This window comes from Scyliorhinus canicula, chromosome 19, assembly GCF_902713615.1.
Source record: "Scyliorhinus canicula chromosome 19, sScyCan1.1, whole genome shotgun sequence".
NCBI classification, from domain to species: Eukaryota; Metazoa; Chordata; class Chondrichthyes; order Carcharhiniformes; family Scyliorhinidae; genus Scyliorhinus; species Scyliorhinus canicula.
The window spans coordinates 69,379,280-69,395,120 of record NC_052164.1 but is presented as its reverse complement, the minus strand read 5'-3'; the positions used below and the strand labels follow the sequence as shown (position 1 = coordinate 69,395,120).

Here is a 15,841-nt window from a genome sequence, read left to right as displayed (position 1 = left end):
GTGTCCCCTGCGGTCATCTCCCTGCAAAACAGATATACCGCTTTGGATACTGTTGAGGGAGATGGCTCACCAGGGGAAGGCAGCAGCAGCCAGGTTCATGGCACCGTGGCTGGCTCTGCTGCACAGCAGGGCAGGAAGAAAAATGGCAGGGCTATAGTGATAGGGGACTCGATCGTAAGGGGAATAGACAGGCGGTTCTGTGGACGTAATCGAGACTCCAGGATGGTATGTTGCCTCCCTGGTGCAAGGGTCAAGGATGTCTCGGAGCGGCTGCAGGACATTCTAGGGGGGGAGGGTGAACAGCCAGCTGTCGTGGTGCACATAGGCACCAACGATATAGGTAAAAAAACGGGATGAGGTCCTACAAGCGGAATTCAGGGAGTTAGGAGTTAAACTAAAAAGTAGGACCTCAAAGGTAATAATCTCAGGATTGCTACCAGTGCCACGAGCTAGTCAGAGTAGGAATGTCAGGATAGATAGGATGAATGCGTGGCTCGAGAGATGGTGCAAGAGGGAGGGATTCAAATTCCTGGGGCATTGGGACCGGTTCTGGGGGAGGTGGGACCAGTACAAACCGGACGGTTTGCACTTGGGCAGGACTGGAACCGATGTCCTAGGGGGGGTGTTTTCTAGAGCTGTTGGGGAGGGTTTAAACTAATGTGGCAGGGGGATGGGAACCAATGCTGGAAGTTGGAAGGTAGTAAAACAGGGACAGAAACAAAAGGAAGTAAGGGGAAAAGGGCAAGGCAGAGAAGACATAGTCAGAATTCCATAAGGGCGACAGTACAAGGTACAGTGACTGAGGGGAGCACAGTGAATAGGCCCAGTAATAACAAAAGGAATAAAACTGGAGATGTTAAGATTCAAAACAGAGGTAAAAAAACCAACATAAGTGTACTTTACCTGAATGCTCGTAGTATTCGGAATAAAGTAAATGAGTTGGTGGCACAAATCATCGTGAAGGACTATGATTTAGTGGCCATTACTGAAACATGGTTAAAGGATGGTCACGACTGGGAGTTAAATATCCGAGGGTATCAAACTATTCGGAAGGACAGAGTGGATGGTAAGGGAGGTGGTGTTGCTCTGTTATTTAAGGATGACATCCGGGCAATAGTAAGGGATGACATCGGTGCTATGGAGGATAAGGTTGAATCTATTTGGGTGGAAATCAGGAATAGTAAGGCGAAAAAGTCACTGATGGGAGTAGTCTATCGGCCACCAAATAGTAACGAGATGGTGAGGCAGGCAATAAACAAAGAAATAACTGATGCATGTAGAAATGGTACAGCAGTTATCATGGGGGATTTTAATCTACATGTCGATTGGTTTAACCAGGTCGGTCAAGGCAACCGTGAGGAGGAGTTTATAGAATGTATCCGCGATAGTTTCCTAGAACAGTATGTAATGGAACCTACGAGGGAACAAGCGGTCCTAGATCTTGTCCTGTGTAATGAGACAGGATTGATTCATGATCTCATAGTTAGGGATCCTCTCGGAAGGAGCGATCACAATATGGTGGAATTTAAAATACAGATGGAGGGTGAGAAAGTAAAATCAAATACTAGTGTTTTGTGTTTAAACAAGGGAGATTACAAGGGGATGAGAGAAGAACTAGCTAAGGTAGACTGGGAGCTAAGACTTTATGGTGGAACAGTTGAGGAACAGTGGAGAACCTTCTAAGCGATTTTTCACAGTGCTCAGCAAAGGTTTATACCAACAAAAAGGAAGGACGGAAGAAAGAGGGAAAATCGACCGTGGATATCTAAGGAAATAAGGGAGAGTATCAAATTGAAGGAAAAAGCATATAAAGTGGCAAAGATTGCTGGGAGATTAGAGGACTGGGAAATCTTTAGGGGGCAACAGAAAGCTACTAAAAAAGCTATAAAGAAGAGTAAGATAGAGTATGAGAGCAAACTTGCTCAGAATATAAAAACAGACAGTAAAAGGTTTTACAAATATATAAGACAAAAAAGAGTGGCTAAGGTAAATATTGGTCCTTTAGAGGATGAGAAGGGAGTTTTAATAATGGGAAATGAGGAAATGGCTGAGGAACTGAACAGGTTTTTTGGGTCGGTCTTCACAGTGGAAGACACAAATAACATGCCAGTGACTGATAGAAATGAGGCTATGACAGGTGAGGACCTTGAGACGATTGTTATCACTAAGGAGGGAGTGATGGGCAAGCTAATGGGGCTAAAGGTAGACAAGTCTCCTGGCCCTGATGGAATGCATCCCAGAGTGCTAAAAGAGATGGCTAGGGAAATTGCAGATGCACTAGTGATAATTTACCGAAATTCACTAGACTCTGGGGTGGTCCCGGTGGATTGGAAATTAGCAAACGTGACACCACTGTTTAAAAAAGGAGGTAGGCAGAAAGCAGGAAATTATAGGCCAGTGAGTTTAACTTCGGTAATAGGGAAGATGCTGGAATCTATCATCAAGGAAGAAATTGCGAGGCATCTGGATAGAAATTGTCCCATTGGGCAGACGCAGCATGGGTTCGTAAAAGGCAGGTCGTGCCTAACTAATTTAGTGGAATTTTTTGAGGACATTACCAGTGCAGTAGATAACGGGGAGCCGATGGATGTGGTATATCTGGATTTCCAGAAAGCCTTTGACAAGGTGCCACACAAAAGGTTGCTGCATAAGATAAAGATGCATGGCATTAAGGGTAAAGTAGTAGCATGGATAGAGGATTGGTTAATTAATAGAAAGCAAAGAGTTGGGATAAATGGGTGTTTCTCTGGTTGGCAATCAGTAGCTAGTGGTGTCCCTCAGGGATCCGTGTTGGGCCCACAGTTGTTCACAATTTACATTGATGATTTGGAGTTGGGGACCAAGGGCAATGTGTCCAAGTTTGCAGATGACACTAAGATGAGTGGTAAAGCGAAAAGTGCAGAGGATACTGGAAGTCTGCAGAGGGATTTGGATAGGTTAAGTGAATGGGCTCGGGTCTGGCAGATGGAATACAATGTTGACAAATGTGAGGTTATCCATTTTGGTAGGAATAACAGCAAACGGGATTATTATTTAAACGATAAAATATTAAAGCATGCCGCTGTTCAGAGAGACTTGGGTGTGCTAGTGCATGAGTCACAGAAGGTTGGTTTACAAGTGCAACAGGTGATTAAGAAGGCAAATGGAATTTTGTCCTTCATTGCTAGAGGGATGGAGTTTAAGACTAGGGAGGTTATGTTGCAATTGTATAAGGTGTTCGTGCGGCCACACCTGGAGTATTGTGTTCAGTTTTGGTCTCCTTACTTGAGAAAGGACGTACTGGCGCTGGAGGGTGTGCAGAGGAGATTCACTAGGTTAATCCCAGAGCTGAAGAGGTTGGATTATGAGGAGAGGTTGAGTAGACTGGGACTGTACTCGTTGGAATTTAGAAGGATGAGGGGGGATCTTATAGAAACATTTAAAATTATGAAGGGAATAGATAGGATAGATGCGGGCAGGTTGTTTCCACTGGCGGGTGACAGCAGAACTAGGGGGCATAGCCTCAAAATAAGGGGAAGTAGATTTAGAACTGAGTTTAGGAGGAACTTCTTCACCCAAAGGGTTGTGAATCTATGGAATTCCTTGCCCAGTGAAGCAGTTGAGGCTCCTTCATTACATGTTTTTAAGGTAAAGATAGATAGTTTTTTGAAGAATAAAGGGATTAAGGGTTATGGTGTTCGGGCCGGAAAGTGGAGCTGAGTCCACAAAAGATCAGCCATGATCTCATTGAATGGCGGAGCAGGCTCGAGGGGCCAGATGGCCTACTCCTGCTCCTATTTCTTATGTTCTTATGTTCTTATGAAAGGCCTTCGCCGGTCGGTGTCAGTCCGCGCATGCGCCGGAGCGTCTGCAGCCGCTGACGTCAGCACCGGCGCATGCACGGTGGAGGGCGTCTCTTCCGCCTCCGCCATGGTGGAGGCCATGGCGGCGGCGGAAGAAAAAGAGTGCCCCCACGGCACAGGTCTGCCTGCCGATCGGTGGGCCCCGATCGCGGGCCAGGCCCCCGGGGCCCGCTCGTGCCGCCTGCTCCCGTCGGCACAGAGGTGGTTTAAACCACGTCGGCGGGAGAGGCCTGACAGCGGTGGGACTTCAGCCCATTGCGGGCCGGAGAATCGCTGTGGGGGGCCCGCCGACCGGCAACGTACGATTCCCACCCCCGCCGATTCCCGGGTGGCGGAGAAATTCGGCCACGGCGGGGGCGGGATTTATGCCGGCCCCGGGCGATTCCCCGACCCTGCGGGGGGTCGGAGAATTCCGCCCATGGTTCTACATATTCCTCCAATGTTGAAAAGACATTTGCACTATCTCAGAACTATAACCATTACAATACTACAGTATACACTGATGTCTTGTCCTCTGGGCGCTGAAAAGACATTTGCACTATCTCAGAACTATAACCATTACAATACTACAGTATACACTGATGTCTTGTCCTCTGGGCGCTGACCCTTCATCAAGGTGTCTTGATACAAAAAGTAATGCATTTAGGACAACAGACATGTTTATTTATTCAAAAAGACTTGCATTTAGATAGTAACTTTCACGACCTCAGGATCTCCCAAGTAAACTCTACAGCCAAGGAGGTAGATTTTTGATATGGACTCACTGTTGTAATGTAGGGAAACAGAGCGGCCAATTTACATGACAAGTTCTGGAAGCAGTAACGTGAGCAGTAACGTGAGAATGGCCAGATAATCTGTTTTAGTGGTGCTGGCTGAGAAATAAGTACACATAATGCGTCTCAAAACCGGCAACCTTCGGACCGAATCCGTGCTGGTTTTCAGAAAAAGGTCCCGAGGCATTTCACAGGATCTCTACTGTAACTGGGTAAAAATTGACAGTAGTCAAGTTTACGGCAGCCACAGTGAAGCTGGATATAGTGCTTTACTAAAGCCGCAACTCAAAAACTGTTCACTTTGGGTCATTGGAACACTGTCGATACAAGGCGTGCAGAGAAGTGCAACTCCCCAAATTTTTGTGAGTTGGGCCAGGTGGGGGTCAACGGTCACCCTGACTACTCAGAGCATGGGAAATAACTGCCGCATGAAGCGAATAACTACTTGACACGCTGATACAGCAACTCCCCAAATCATGACCGTCCGTTTTTCCACTCATTCAATAGCATTCAAAATTCTTGCATGGTCTGTCATGGTATGCAAACATGCAACCAATGAACACTCAGAATAGGACACAACCAATGGGCAGTCAGGACACTCAGCGGGTGGCATTACCACAAGGGGGCATGACATAAACACGATAAAAGGGATGAGGCACTCACACCCTGCCTCTTTTCACAGACAGACATCTAGAGAGTTAGACAGGGTTGATCAGCAGCATCACACCCCACCACGTGGCTTAGAGCAAGCTGATACTGTACCTGCATTGGCCAGGACAACAGAACTCCTCTTAATCTGCAAAATAATGCCACGGGAACCGTAAGTCTGTCTGAGCAGATAACTTGGTTTAACATTTCATTTGAAAGGTGTGACCTCATTTGAAAGGTAGGAGAGTTGGTGAGGTGGCAGGAGTGTGATTTAGAATAACACTAACATGGTTTGTTTACCGTTCCAGCTGAAGTAGATTGGAACCATAAGATATAGGAGCAAGAGTAGGCCATTCGGCCCATCGAATCTTCTTCACCTTTCAATGAGATAATGACCGATCGGATGTGATAATTCCCAATTCCACTTTCCCGCTTTATCCGCAACCTTACCGTTAGTCATTAAAAATCAGCCTATCTCAGCTTTGAACATAGTTAACGGCTCAGCCTCTACAGCCCTCTGAGGTAACGAATTCCACAGACCCACTACCCTCTGAGTGCAGAAATTCATCCTCAAGTCTGTCTTAAATGGATGATCCCTACCGAGATCTTACCCTCTGGTCCTAGACTCTCCCACAAGGGGAAACAATCTCTCAGCATCTACCCTGTCAAGCCTCCTGAGAATCCTATATGTCTCAATAAGGTCACTTCTCATTCTTCTAAACTCCAATGAGTACAGGCCCAACCTACTCAACCTCTCCTCAGAAAATAATTTCTCCTTATGGGATCAACCTATTGAACATTCACTGGACTGCTTCCAATGCCAATATACCCTTCCTTAGATAAGGGGAACAAAAGTGTTCACAGTATTCTGGGTGTGGTCTAACTGGTGTTTTCGCAGGACCTCCCTGCTTTGCCTCAGAGTGGAAGGTAATGGCAAAACATCACTGACAAAAAAACTGTCAAGGTGCTCAGGATGGAACATCTACAGACAATGTGCCAAGGACCAATCTTCGGATAGAGCACACATGAACGAGTTACACCTCCAACAATGCAGTACTCCCTCAGTGCAGCACTGAAGTGTCAGTCTGGATTTTGTGCTCATATCCCTGGAGTGGGAATTGAACCCATGAACCGAGGAGCAAGAGTGCTATCCAGTGAATTACCACAGCCGACATATTTACACATGTTTAGCATGCAAAGGCAGTGGTGCTATAGGGCACTGATATAAATCCCACATGAGCAAGCCATTTTTTTTCAAAACTAGATGTGCTGTGTTAATTTAATGAGTTAATTGCGCAGAAAATTGTGGATAATACTTGACTCGGGTTCCAGATATGAATACCTGTGCATTCCGAGTAATGAAACTCCAATAGTTGATCCCCACCAAACAAGTGAGGAGCAAGGAGCTTTGGGTCAAATTTCCCCGATGGTAAAGCCGGGATTAAACAAAGCTCCAAAGCTACAACACAAGAGAGAGAAGCTTGTTGTTCAAGTCACTGTACAAGGGCATGGGGAGGGGGTAGTTAATAAATATGCCAATTACTGCAGCTCATTTGCGCAGAGATTCTCATTTACTGCCCTGCTGCAGTATATCTATCCTGATAAAGACCTACAGTCGGATGTAAAAATTGAACGGGTCATAAAAAATACAGATGCAAAATTAATTGACTTCACAGCGCTTTCTGGCTGATTTGGCGGATAATGATGAATTCTGACCTTTTCTAATTACTCTGCGAATGTACAGGCCCGTGGAAAGCTCAGCAATTATGAAATATGACAGGCTGTCCAAACCATCGCTAATGTTACCAACTACCTATTCCCTTTTATGGAACTGCAATCCCAGACACACTGTTCTCTGCCCCCCACCACCACCCCCCCCCCAAACCCCCACCAGCAACTTATGCCACACTTTCATTGCGCCAACCTGTTTTGATCCTAACCAAACATGAAAGTGAACAGTGCCACCAAATTCAACCCTAAACGTAGCACTTGATAGGAGCACTTGCAGGTAAGAATATTTCCAACACTGCTTCTGGGCCGAGAGAAGCAGGAGTGCTTCCTTTCGATTCGCTAGGTTATCTGCAGTGATCTTCCTCCCACCCCGATATCTGATCTTCAGCAACACCGCCCCTTGCTTAGCTGACTCCTCCTTGATCCAAACTACAGAACTTCCATTCCCAGTTCCCCATCCACTCTCCCCAGCCACAATCTGAACATCAGTTCTTCCTGCAATCCGATCTTCAACCAACAGTGATGCGATTTCACTAAAAGACCTCCTCCTCAAGTAACCCCTCTCCCACCCAGTTGATCTCCTCCCTCCCTCTGGCAGCAATTTGCAGGCCTTCCCACCTGATAGCTGGCTTAGCCTGCCAATCGAGCCCAGCCACCGGAAAGGTAATAGAGAAAAAAGTATAAATGCAGTCATGTCACTAAATTCAGCACATTCCCTCATTTCCCATAGGCAGAAGTCACTCCCATAAATATTGGGGCCAAAGTGATTGAATACAATGACTTCACAGAGCCTGAAAAATACAAAACAACTCGATTAAGCAACAAGAATGGATACGGCAGTTCTGGCCCTCCAAATTGCAGCATTGAAGTGAATGAGTCCAACCAATTGGGGAAAGTCGATTCTCTAAGCTAAGTGCCATTGCTTGATTTGGGAGTAATTGCACCGTGATTTGGGTCCTTGTATCTGGAGTCTTTTTTTCTGCAGTCTAGGCAATTGCATTGACTGATTGGACTCCCTTACTAAATTGTTCATACAACATAAGCACACAACTCATTAGATATCCTCCGTCCTCTCTTTCCTCTCCCCCCACCCTGTTCTCCCCTCCCTCATGTAGACACATCGCGCTGACAATGCCCAAAGCAACATTTTTTTTTCCCGTTGCCATGCTTTCTTTTGAAAGCAGCCAAGAGATAATTAAATGTTACATCAGCCCTTCGGGCCTCATTAATATTCATAACACAGATAGTAACGGTGCTGAGAAGAAGCATCAGCCAATGAATGCAGAACTGCCTAGTTAGGAAATCTCCAATTTAAAGAGAGCTTAAATCATGCACTTGTGGTCACAACCTAAAAGTGTATTCCAATAAAAAACTGCCAATCAACCTCTCTGTTTACAGTTTGTGTAATAATCCACCGTTAACACCCCAGGATCATAGCTAATATCACTGCCAGAAGTAAGCAATCATTAGTGTCACTGCTGGTATGCTCAAATCCATGGCCTACAAGTCTCAGCTTTGAGCCCTAGGTGCTCAGTACTCAGAGCTCATCAGCTCTGATTTGCACTCTTTTCTAACAGCCACTAGCTGAAAAGGAAAATATTCAAACACAGGAGAAGTGAAGTGGAGGCACCCCAGCCACCTGCCTTTGTTGCTGACCTATCATACAGCAGAGCTAGTAGCAACGCTCGGCACCTCTGCGATGCCGTCAACACACTAAAATAAATGAGCAAAATGATTGGATGAGTCGAGGAACATTGATCGCTCACTCACTCACCAATCTGTTGATGTTTCACCTACATGGGTCAGGCTATTTTAATTTCAATCTATGCAAGTGAATGAGTTAATCCCAATCACCAGAAGACAACAGCAGCTCAACTAAACAGGAACTCGGGTGGCATGGTGGCTCAGTGGTTAGCACTGCTGCCTCATGGCGCTGAGGACCCGGGTTCGAATCGCGGCCCTGGGTCACTGTCCGTGTGGAGTTTGCACATTCTCCCCGTGTCTGCGTGGGTTTCACCCCCATAACCCAAGATGCAGGTTAGATGGATTGGCCACACTAAATTGCCCCTTAATTGGAAAAAAAGAATTGGGTACTCTAAATTTATATTTAAAAAAACTAAACAGGAACTCACTTCCTAGTACCTGTTACCCTCTTTGTAAGGGAGATTCAAATAGTGATTGTGACTTTCCCCACTCTCATCACTGAAACCACATTAGAAACGGCATTATCCGCAAGGATGCTCCAACTAGTTAGTACGTGGGTCATTCAGTGAGGAGATAGAAGAAATTAAACAAGATTGGTTTTCCTATCACTATGACTAATATCTGTGGCAAAGTGCATTACAATGAATACTCACTCAATGGGAACAGGTTCAAGCATGTACTAACCTCCTCCTAGATTGAGTAGCCAGATGCCGCTGCTCACTATCTGAAGTTGCCATGAAAGAAATAGCCACTGAGGTGGAAGAGTAGAGACTACTATTAAGGTGTCAGTACCTTCAACAGGGAAAGGTTAAGCTAGGATGGGAGAAAGAGAGACTGACCTTGCAGAGAAATGGTAAAACATTAATTGCCATGATTGAGTAATTACATAGGTGTGACCTCAGAACCGAACTCGGTAAGTGAGAGAGAGGAAAGCCTATACACTGACTCTCCAGAATATCAATGGGGTATACATCAAATTACAACAGCTAGAAATAAAGAAACTTTTATTCTCAATATGGCAGATAAAATAATAGGTAATAGGCAATTAATTTCAATGATTTAAGTAGTATTAAAGAACCAGTGAACCACACTTAAAAAAAAAAGAGTCTCATACATTAGTACTTAGGTACTCATTTACATGGAAAATACGTTTTATTTTTAGCCATGAATAGCCACAAAAAGTAACGCACCAAGCTGTCTATCTCTGGATCATCGCTGAAGAAGGGTTTGTGCTCTTGTTCTTGTTGGTGAACAAAGTTCTCAATGTCGACATCGAAGCTTGCCGAAGTGATGCACTCTGATCCCTGCGTTGCCTGCTCACATTTTTCAAATAGAAGAGCAAGGAGTGGAAAGAGCGGATGTCTGGAGGAAGAATGGGGGAGAAAAGAACAGAATTGAAATGGTCAACATTGACTTGCTGAATCAATGGAACAAGAAATTGAGAATCAATAAGTATTCAGAAAACTAATGTAGAGATACTCAGAGATTGGAACAATGTTCAGCAGGGGGAACAACACAATTTGAAACTGAAATAATGGACATACAAACATATGAATTAGGAGTAGTCAACCACTCGACCCTTCGAACCTGCTCTGCCATTCAATAAGATCCTGGCTGATCAACTGCGACCTTCTGATTACCCTCAATAACCATGCACCCCCTTGTTTATCAAGAATCAATCTACTTCTGACTTGAAAACATTCAAAGACTCTGCTTCCACTGCCTTTTGAGGAAGGGCATTCCAAAGACTGTCTACCTTTTGAAAGAAAACAATTCTTCTCATCTGTCTTAAATGGACAACCCTTTTGTTCTAGATCCTCCCACAAGAGGCAACATCCTTTCCACATCTATTCGGTCAAGATGCCTCAAGATCTTATATATATCAACCAAGTAATCACAATATGACCAATCCTTCCTTCAGTTTGTTTATAACAATAACGTAATCCAACTTGCACTTTTTACCATATTCCAAGGGCAATGACGACAGAGCAGGGGGTGCAGGACTAATTGGACAGCTCCTTCAAAGGGTTAGCCGAGGCATGATGCAGCAAGTGGCCTCTTTAGGGCACTGTGTGATTTTCAATGCTGGAGTAAAGGGAGTGGCCGGGCCCTTTTAACTGAAAATCACTTGGGCAAGGTGGGGATTGTGAAATCTTAAAACTGGTTTCATGGAGTACTAGATGCTCAAAGATCCAGCAAGGATGTGGGTGACAGATACGAAGGAGACAATTTTTCTAAATGGCCTTCAGTTCCTTTTCGCTTTAGCCAATTTAACCGGAATGAGAACGTTCCAGCAGTAGTTTTTGGAGGAAATAAACCTCTGTTAAACAGCACACATAGTTAATAATTACCAGAAAATATTGATCACAAATCCCCATCGAAGTTGGGAAACCATTGCCAACACAGTCAAGCCATCAGCTGGAAATACAGACTACAAATTACGCTAATAAACATTACATGAAAAACAGTGTTTTTAATGCGAACAAGCGATTTTCGGTGAATGTACTTTACTAATTCCAGATGTTTAGCTATTTCTGGATGACATAAAATGAAAACTACTCCCAATTTAATATCTCTGCTGGATTTCGTAACTGACCATAGGCAAGTGACTTGTACATTTGGTTAAAATGTAAAAACCGATACCCTGAGTGTTTATAAAATATCATATTATTGCTGTTTTCCCTTTCTAGATTATAGACTAATGCTAGCCTATTAACAAAAGGACAGGATTTAAGGATTCAGGGGTTTCCCACCCTAGAATCTGAAGAGTTGGTTGAAAACACATCCCAGCTGACAATTCCTGTCCTGCCACGATTTCACACTCCAATGGGGTGGCACAATGGTTAACATTGCTGCCTTACAGCGCTAGGGACCCGGGTTTAATTCTGACTTTGGGTGACTGTGTGGAATTTTATGTTCTCCTGTGTCTGCGTGGGTTTCCTCCAGGTGCTTCCCACAGTCCAAAGATGTACAGGTTAGGTGGATTGGCCATGCTAAATTGCCCCTTAGTGTCCAAAGGTTGGGTGGGGTAATGGGGATAGGGCAGGGGATTGGGCCTATGTGGGGTGCTTGTTTGAAGGGTTAGTGCAGACTTGATGAGCCAAATGGCCTCCTTCTGTACTTCAGGGATTCTGCAATTCAGAGATTCTATGAACGAGTGCTAATTGGCTGGAGATAGGACTTCTGCCCCTCACTCAGGACGAAGACTGCCTTAGAGAGCTGCTCTGCAATCTTATTGGTCAGCAGCTCTCTAGTCCCAGCAGCGCCAGAAGCTGCAGTGGACAATACTGGGACTGCAATGAGTCCAGAAAGCCCGAGATCTGGAAGTCCAGGAACAAATACATTCTGGGGTTCTCAGGGCAAGGAGTGTAAAGGAGTCGTGGAAGAGGGGGATTGGAGGGTGGGTGGCGAAGTTAAAACAGTGCTGCTGAAGAGGTGGCACCCACTCCCCTCCCCCCCCCCCCCCCCTCCCAAATCCCATCCCTCCCACCCAAGGGTTTTATTTCAAGCTTCTCCCATATCCCGGAAATCCGTTTGCCAGTCTGAAGATTGAGGCTGGGCCATGTACAGTCCTCAAGTGGTCAATAATTGGCCACTTGGTGCAGCAGGGTGGCGCACAGGTTAGCACTGGGACTATGGCGCTGACGACCCAGGTTCGAATCCCACCCCTGGGCCACTGTCCGTGTGGAGTTTTGCACATTCTCCCCATGTCTGCGTGGCTTTCACCCCCACAACCCAAAGATGTGCAAGATAGGTGGATTGGCCATACTAAACTGCCCCTTAATTGGAAAAAAAATAAATTTATAAAAAAGAAATAAATAAATAATTGGCCACTTAAGAGTCTCAATTGGGGCAATGGTGGGCAGGCCAGCACAGAGGGGTGCTGGCCAGTTATTGCCGAGGGGTTGAGGTGGGCGGGAACCCAGTAGAAAGCCTATCCGAGAAACTTTACACTATTCCTCCCTTAATCCCCACTGCCTACAATCCCACCAGCATGGGAGCCTAAATTACTACCCATATGTTCTGGTAACAGTCCTGTTGATGTTAATGATTTTGAGAGAAGACCATTCAAGAGGAATGTCATCAAGAGTAATTCCCAGTTGCAGAGTATTCGGCCATAGCAATTTCAGACCATGCTCCGCACTGGGTTGATCTGGAGATGGGGGAGGCGCGGGACCAGCGCCCGCTCTGGCGCCTGGATGTGGGGCTGCTGGCTGATGAGGAGGTGTGTAGGAGGGTCCGAGGAAGTATTGAGGGGTAGCTTGTTACCAACTACACGGGGGAGGTCCGGGTGGGGATGGTCTGGGAGGCTCTGAAAGCAGTGATCCGGGGGGAGCTGATCTCCATCCGGGCCCATAGGGAAAGGAGGGAGAGGAAGGAGAGGGAGAGACTGGTGGGGGAGCTCCTGGATGTGGACAGGAGATACGCGGAGGCACCGGAGGAGGGGTTGCTGGGGGAACGGCGTAGTTTGCAGGCCAAATTTGACTTGTTGACCACCAGAAAGGCGGAGACACAGTGGAGGAGGTCACAGGGCACGGTATAAGAGTATGGGGAGAAGGCGAGCAGGATGTTGGCGCATCAGCTCCGCAGGCGAGATGCGGCTAGGGAAATTGGTGGAGTGACGGATAGGGGTGGGAATGTAGTGCAGAAGGGGACAGAAGTAAATGGGGTCTTTAGGGACTTCTACGAGGAACTGTACCGGTCAGAACCTCCGATGGGGAGGGGGGGATGGAGAGCTTCATGAACAGGCTATGGTTCCCAAGGGTTCAAGAGGAGCTGGTAGAGGGGCTGGGGGTGCCGATAGAGTTGGAGGAGCTAGTCAGGGGGATTGGACAAATGCAGTCAGGTAAGGCGCCGGGGCCGGACGGGCTCCCGGTGGAATTTTATAAAAAGTATGCGGATCTGGTGGGCCCCTGTTGGTGCGAGCCTTCAATGAGGCATGAGAGGGAGGGGCTTTGCCCCCAACGATGTCGCGGGCACTGATCTCTCTGATCCTAAAGCGGGATAAGGACCCCTTGCAGTGTGGATCATACAGGCCTATCTCGCTCCTCAATGTTGACGCTAAGTTGCTGGCGAAGATCCTGGCCACCAGGATAGAGGACTGTGTGCCAGGGGTGATACACGAGGATCAGACAGGATTTGTCAAGGGACGGCAGCTCAACACGAATGTGCGGAGACTGCAAAATGTTATTATGATGCCGGCAGTGGAGGGGGAGGCGGAGATAGTGGTGGCGCTGGATGCGGAGAAAGCGTTTGATAGAGTTGAGTGGGGGTACCTGTGGGAGGTGCTGGAGCGGTTCGGATTCGGGGAGGGATTCATCAAATGGGTGAGGCTGCTCTACGCGGCTCCGGTGGCAAGTGTAGTTACCAATGGAAGGAGATCGGAATACTTTAGGCTCTACCGTGGGACCAGGCAGGGGTGCCCCCTGTCCCCCTTGCTCTTTGCACTGCCGATTAAACCTTTGGCTGTGGCGTTGAGGTAGTCAGGGAGATGGAGGGGTCTGGTGCGGGGTGGGGAGGAACATCGTGTATCGCTGTATGCGGACGACCTGCTGTTGTATGTGGCGGATCCAGAAGGGGGAATGCCGGGGGGGATGGAGCTGTTAGCAGAATTTGGGGGCTTCTCGGGCTATAAGTTAAATTTAGGCAAGAGTGAGGTATTTGTAGTACACCCGGGTGATCAGGAGGAGGGAATTGGGAGACTCCCATTTAAGAGGGCAGTGAAGAGTTTCAGATACCTGGGGGTGCAGGTGGCCAGGAGTTGGGGGGACTCTCCATAAGCTTAATTTTACCAGGCTGGTGGAACAGATGGAGGAGGAATTTAAAAGGTGGGACATGGTGCCGCTGTCGTTGGCGGGTAGAGTGCAGTCCGTCAAAATGACAGTTCTCCCGAGGTTCTTGTTCCTTTTTCAGTGTTTGCCCATCTTTGTCCCTAGGGCCTTTTTTAGAAGGGTGACTAGCAGCATCATGAGCTTTGTTTCGGCGCATGGGACCCCGAGGGTGAAGAGGGTCTTCTTGGAGCAGGGTAGAGATGGGGGGGGGGCTGGCGTTACCCAATCTCTCGGGGTATTATTGGGCGGCCAATGTGTCGATGGTGCGCAAGTGGGTAATGGAGGGGGAGGGGGCAGCATGGAAACGAATGGAGAGGGCGTCCTGTGGAGATACAAGCCTGGGGGCCCTGGTAACGGCGCCGTGGCCGCTCCCTCCTACGAGGTGTACCACGAGTCCGGTGGTGGCGGCTACCCTCAAGATTTGGGGGCACTGGAGGCTACATAGGGGAGAAGTGGGGGGCTCGATGGAGGCTCCGTTAAGGAGGAACCATAGGTTCGTCCCAGGGAACATTGATGGGGGATATCAGGGTTGGTACAGAGTGGGCATCAGACAGCTGAGGGACCTGTTTATTGATGGGAGGTTTGCGAGCCTGGGGGAGTTGGAGGAGAAATTTGGGCTCCCCCCGGGGAACATGTTCAGGTATCTGCAGGTAAAGGCATTTGCTAGGCAGCAGGTGGAGGGATTCCCTTCGCTTCCCGCGAGGGGGGTGAGCGACAGGGTGCTTTCGGGGGTCTGGGTCGGAGAGGGGAAGATATCTGATATCTACAAGGTTATGCAGGAGGCGGAGGAGGCGTCAGTAGAGGAGCTGAAAGCTAAGTGGGAGGGGGAACTGGGGGAACAGATCGAAGACGGGACATGGGCTGATGCCCTGGAGAGGGTTAATTCTTCCTCCTCGTGTGCGCGGCTTAGCCTCATCCAATTCAAGGTGCTGCACCGGGCCCACATGACTGGGACGAGGATGAGTAGGTTCTTTGGGGGTGAAGACAGGTGTGTCAGGTGCTCGGGGAGTCCAGCGAACCATGCCCATATGTTCTGGGCATGCCCGGCACTGGAGGAGTTCTGGAAGGGGGTGGCAAGGACGGTGTCGAGGGTGGTGGGATCCAGGGTCAAGCCAGGATGGGGACTCGCGATTTTTTTGGTTGGGGTGGAGCCGGGAGTGCAGGAGGCGAAAGAGGCCGGTGTGCTGGCCTTTGCGTCCCTAGTAGCCCGGCGAAGGATCTTGCTACAATGGAAGGATGCGAGGCCCCCAAGCGTGGAGACCTGGATCAATGACATGGCGGGTTTCATTAAGATAGAGAAGGTCAAATTCGC

General features: G+C 47.6%; 1 protein-coding gene across 14 annotated transcripts in view; it reads right to left on the bottom strand.

The window, feature by feature from the left end:
- Positions 1 to 15,841, bottom strand: part of pknox2 (pbx/knotted 1 homeobox 2) — a 540,450-nt gene that overhangs the window by 148,023 nt on the left and 376,586 nt on the right. For all 14 annotated transcript variants that reach the window (XM_038779091.1, XM_038779084.1, XM_038779087.1 and 11 more), the window contains one exon: positions 9,889 to 10,060. In XM_038779091.1, coding sequence (XP_038635019.1) covers positions 9,889 to 10,060 — 172 coding nt within the window. The remainder of the gene's footprint in view (positions 1 to 9,888; positions 10,061 to 15,841) is intronic.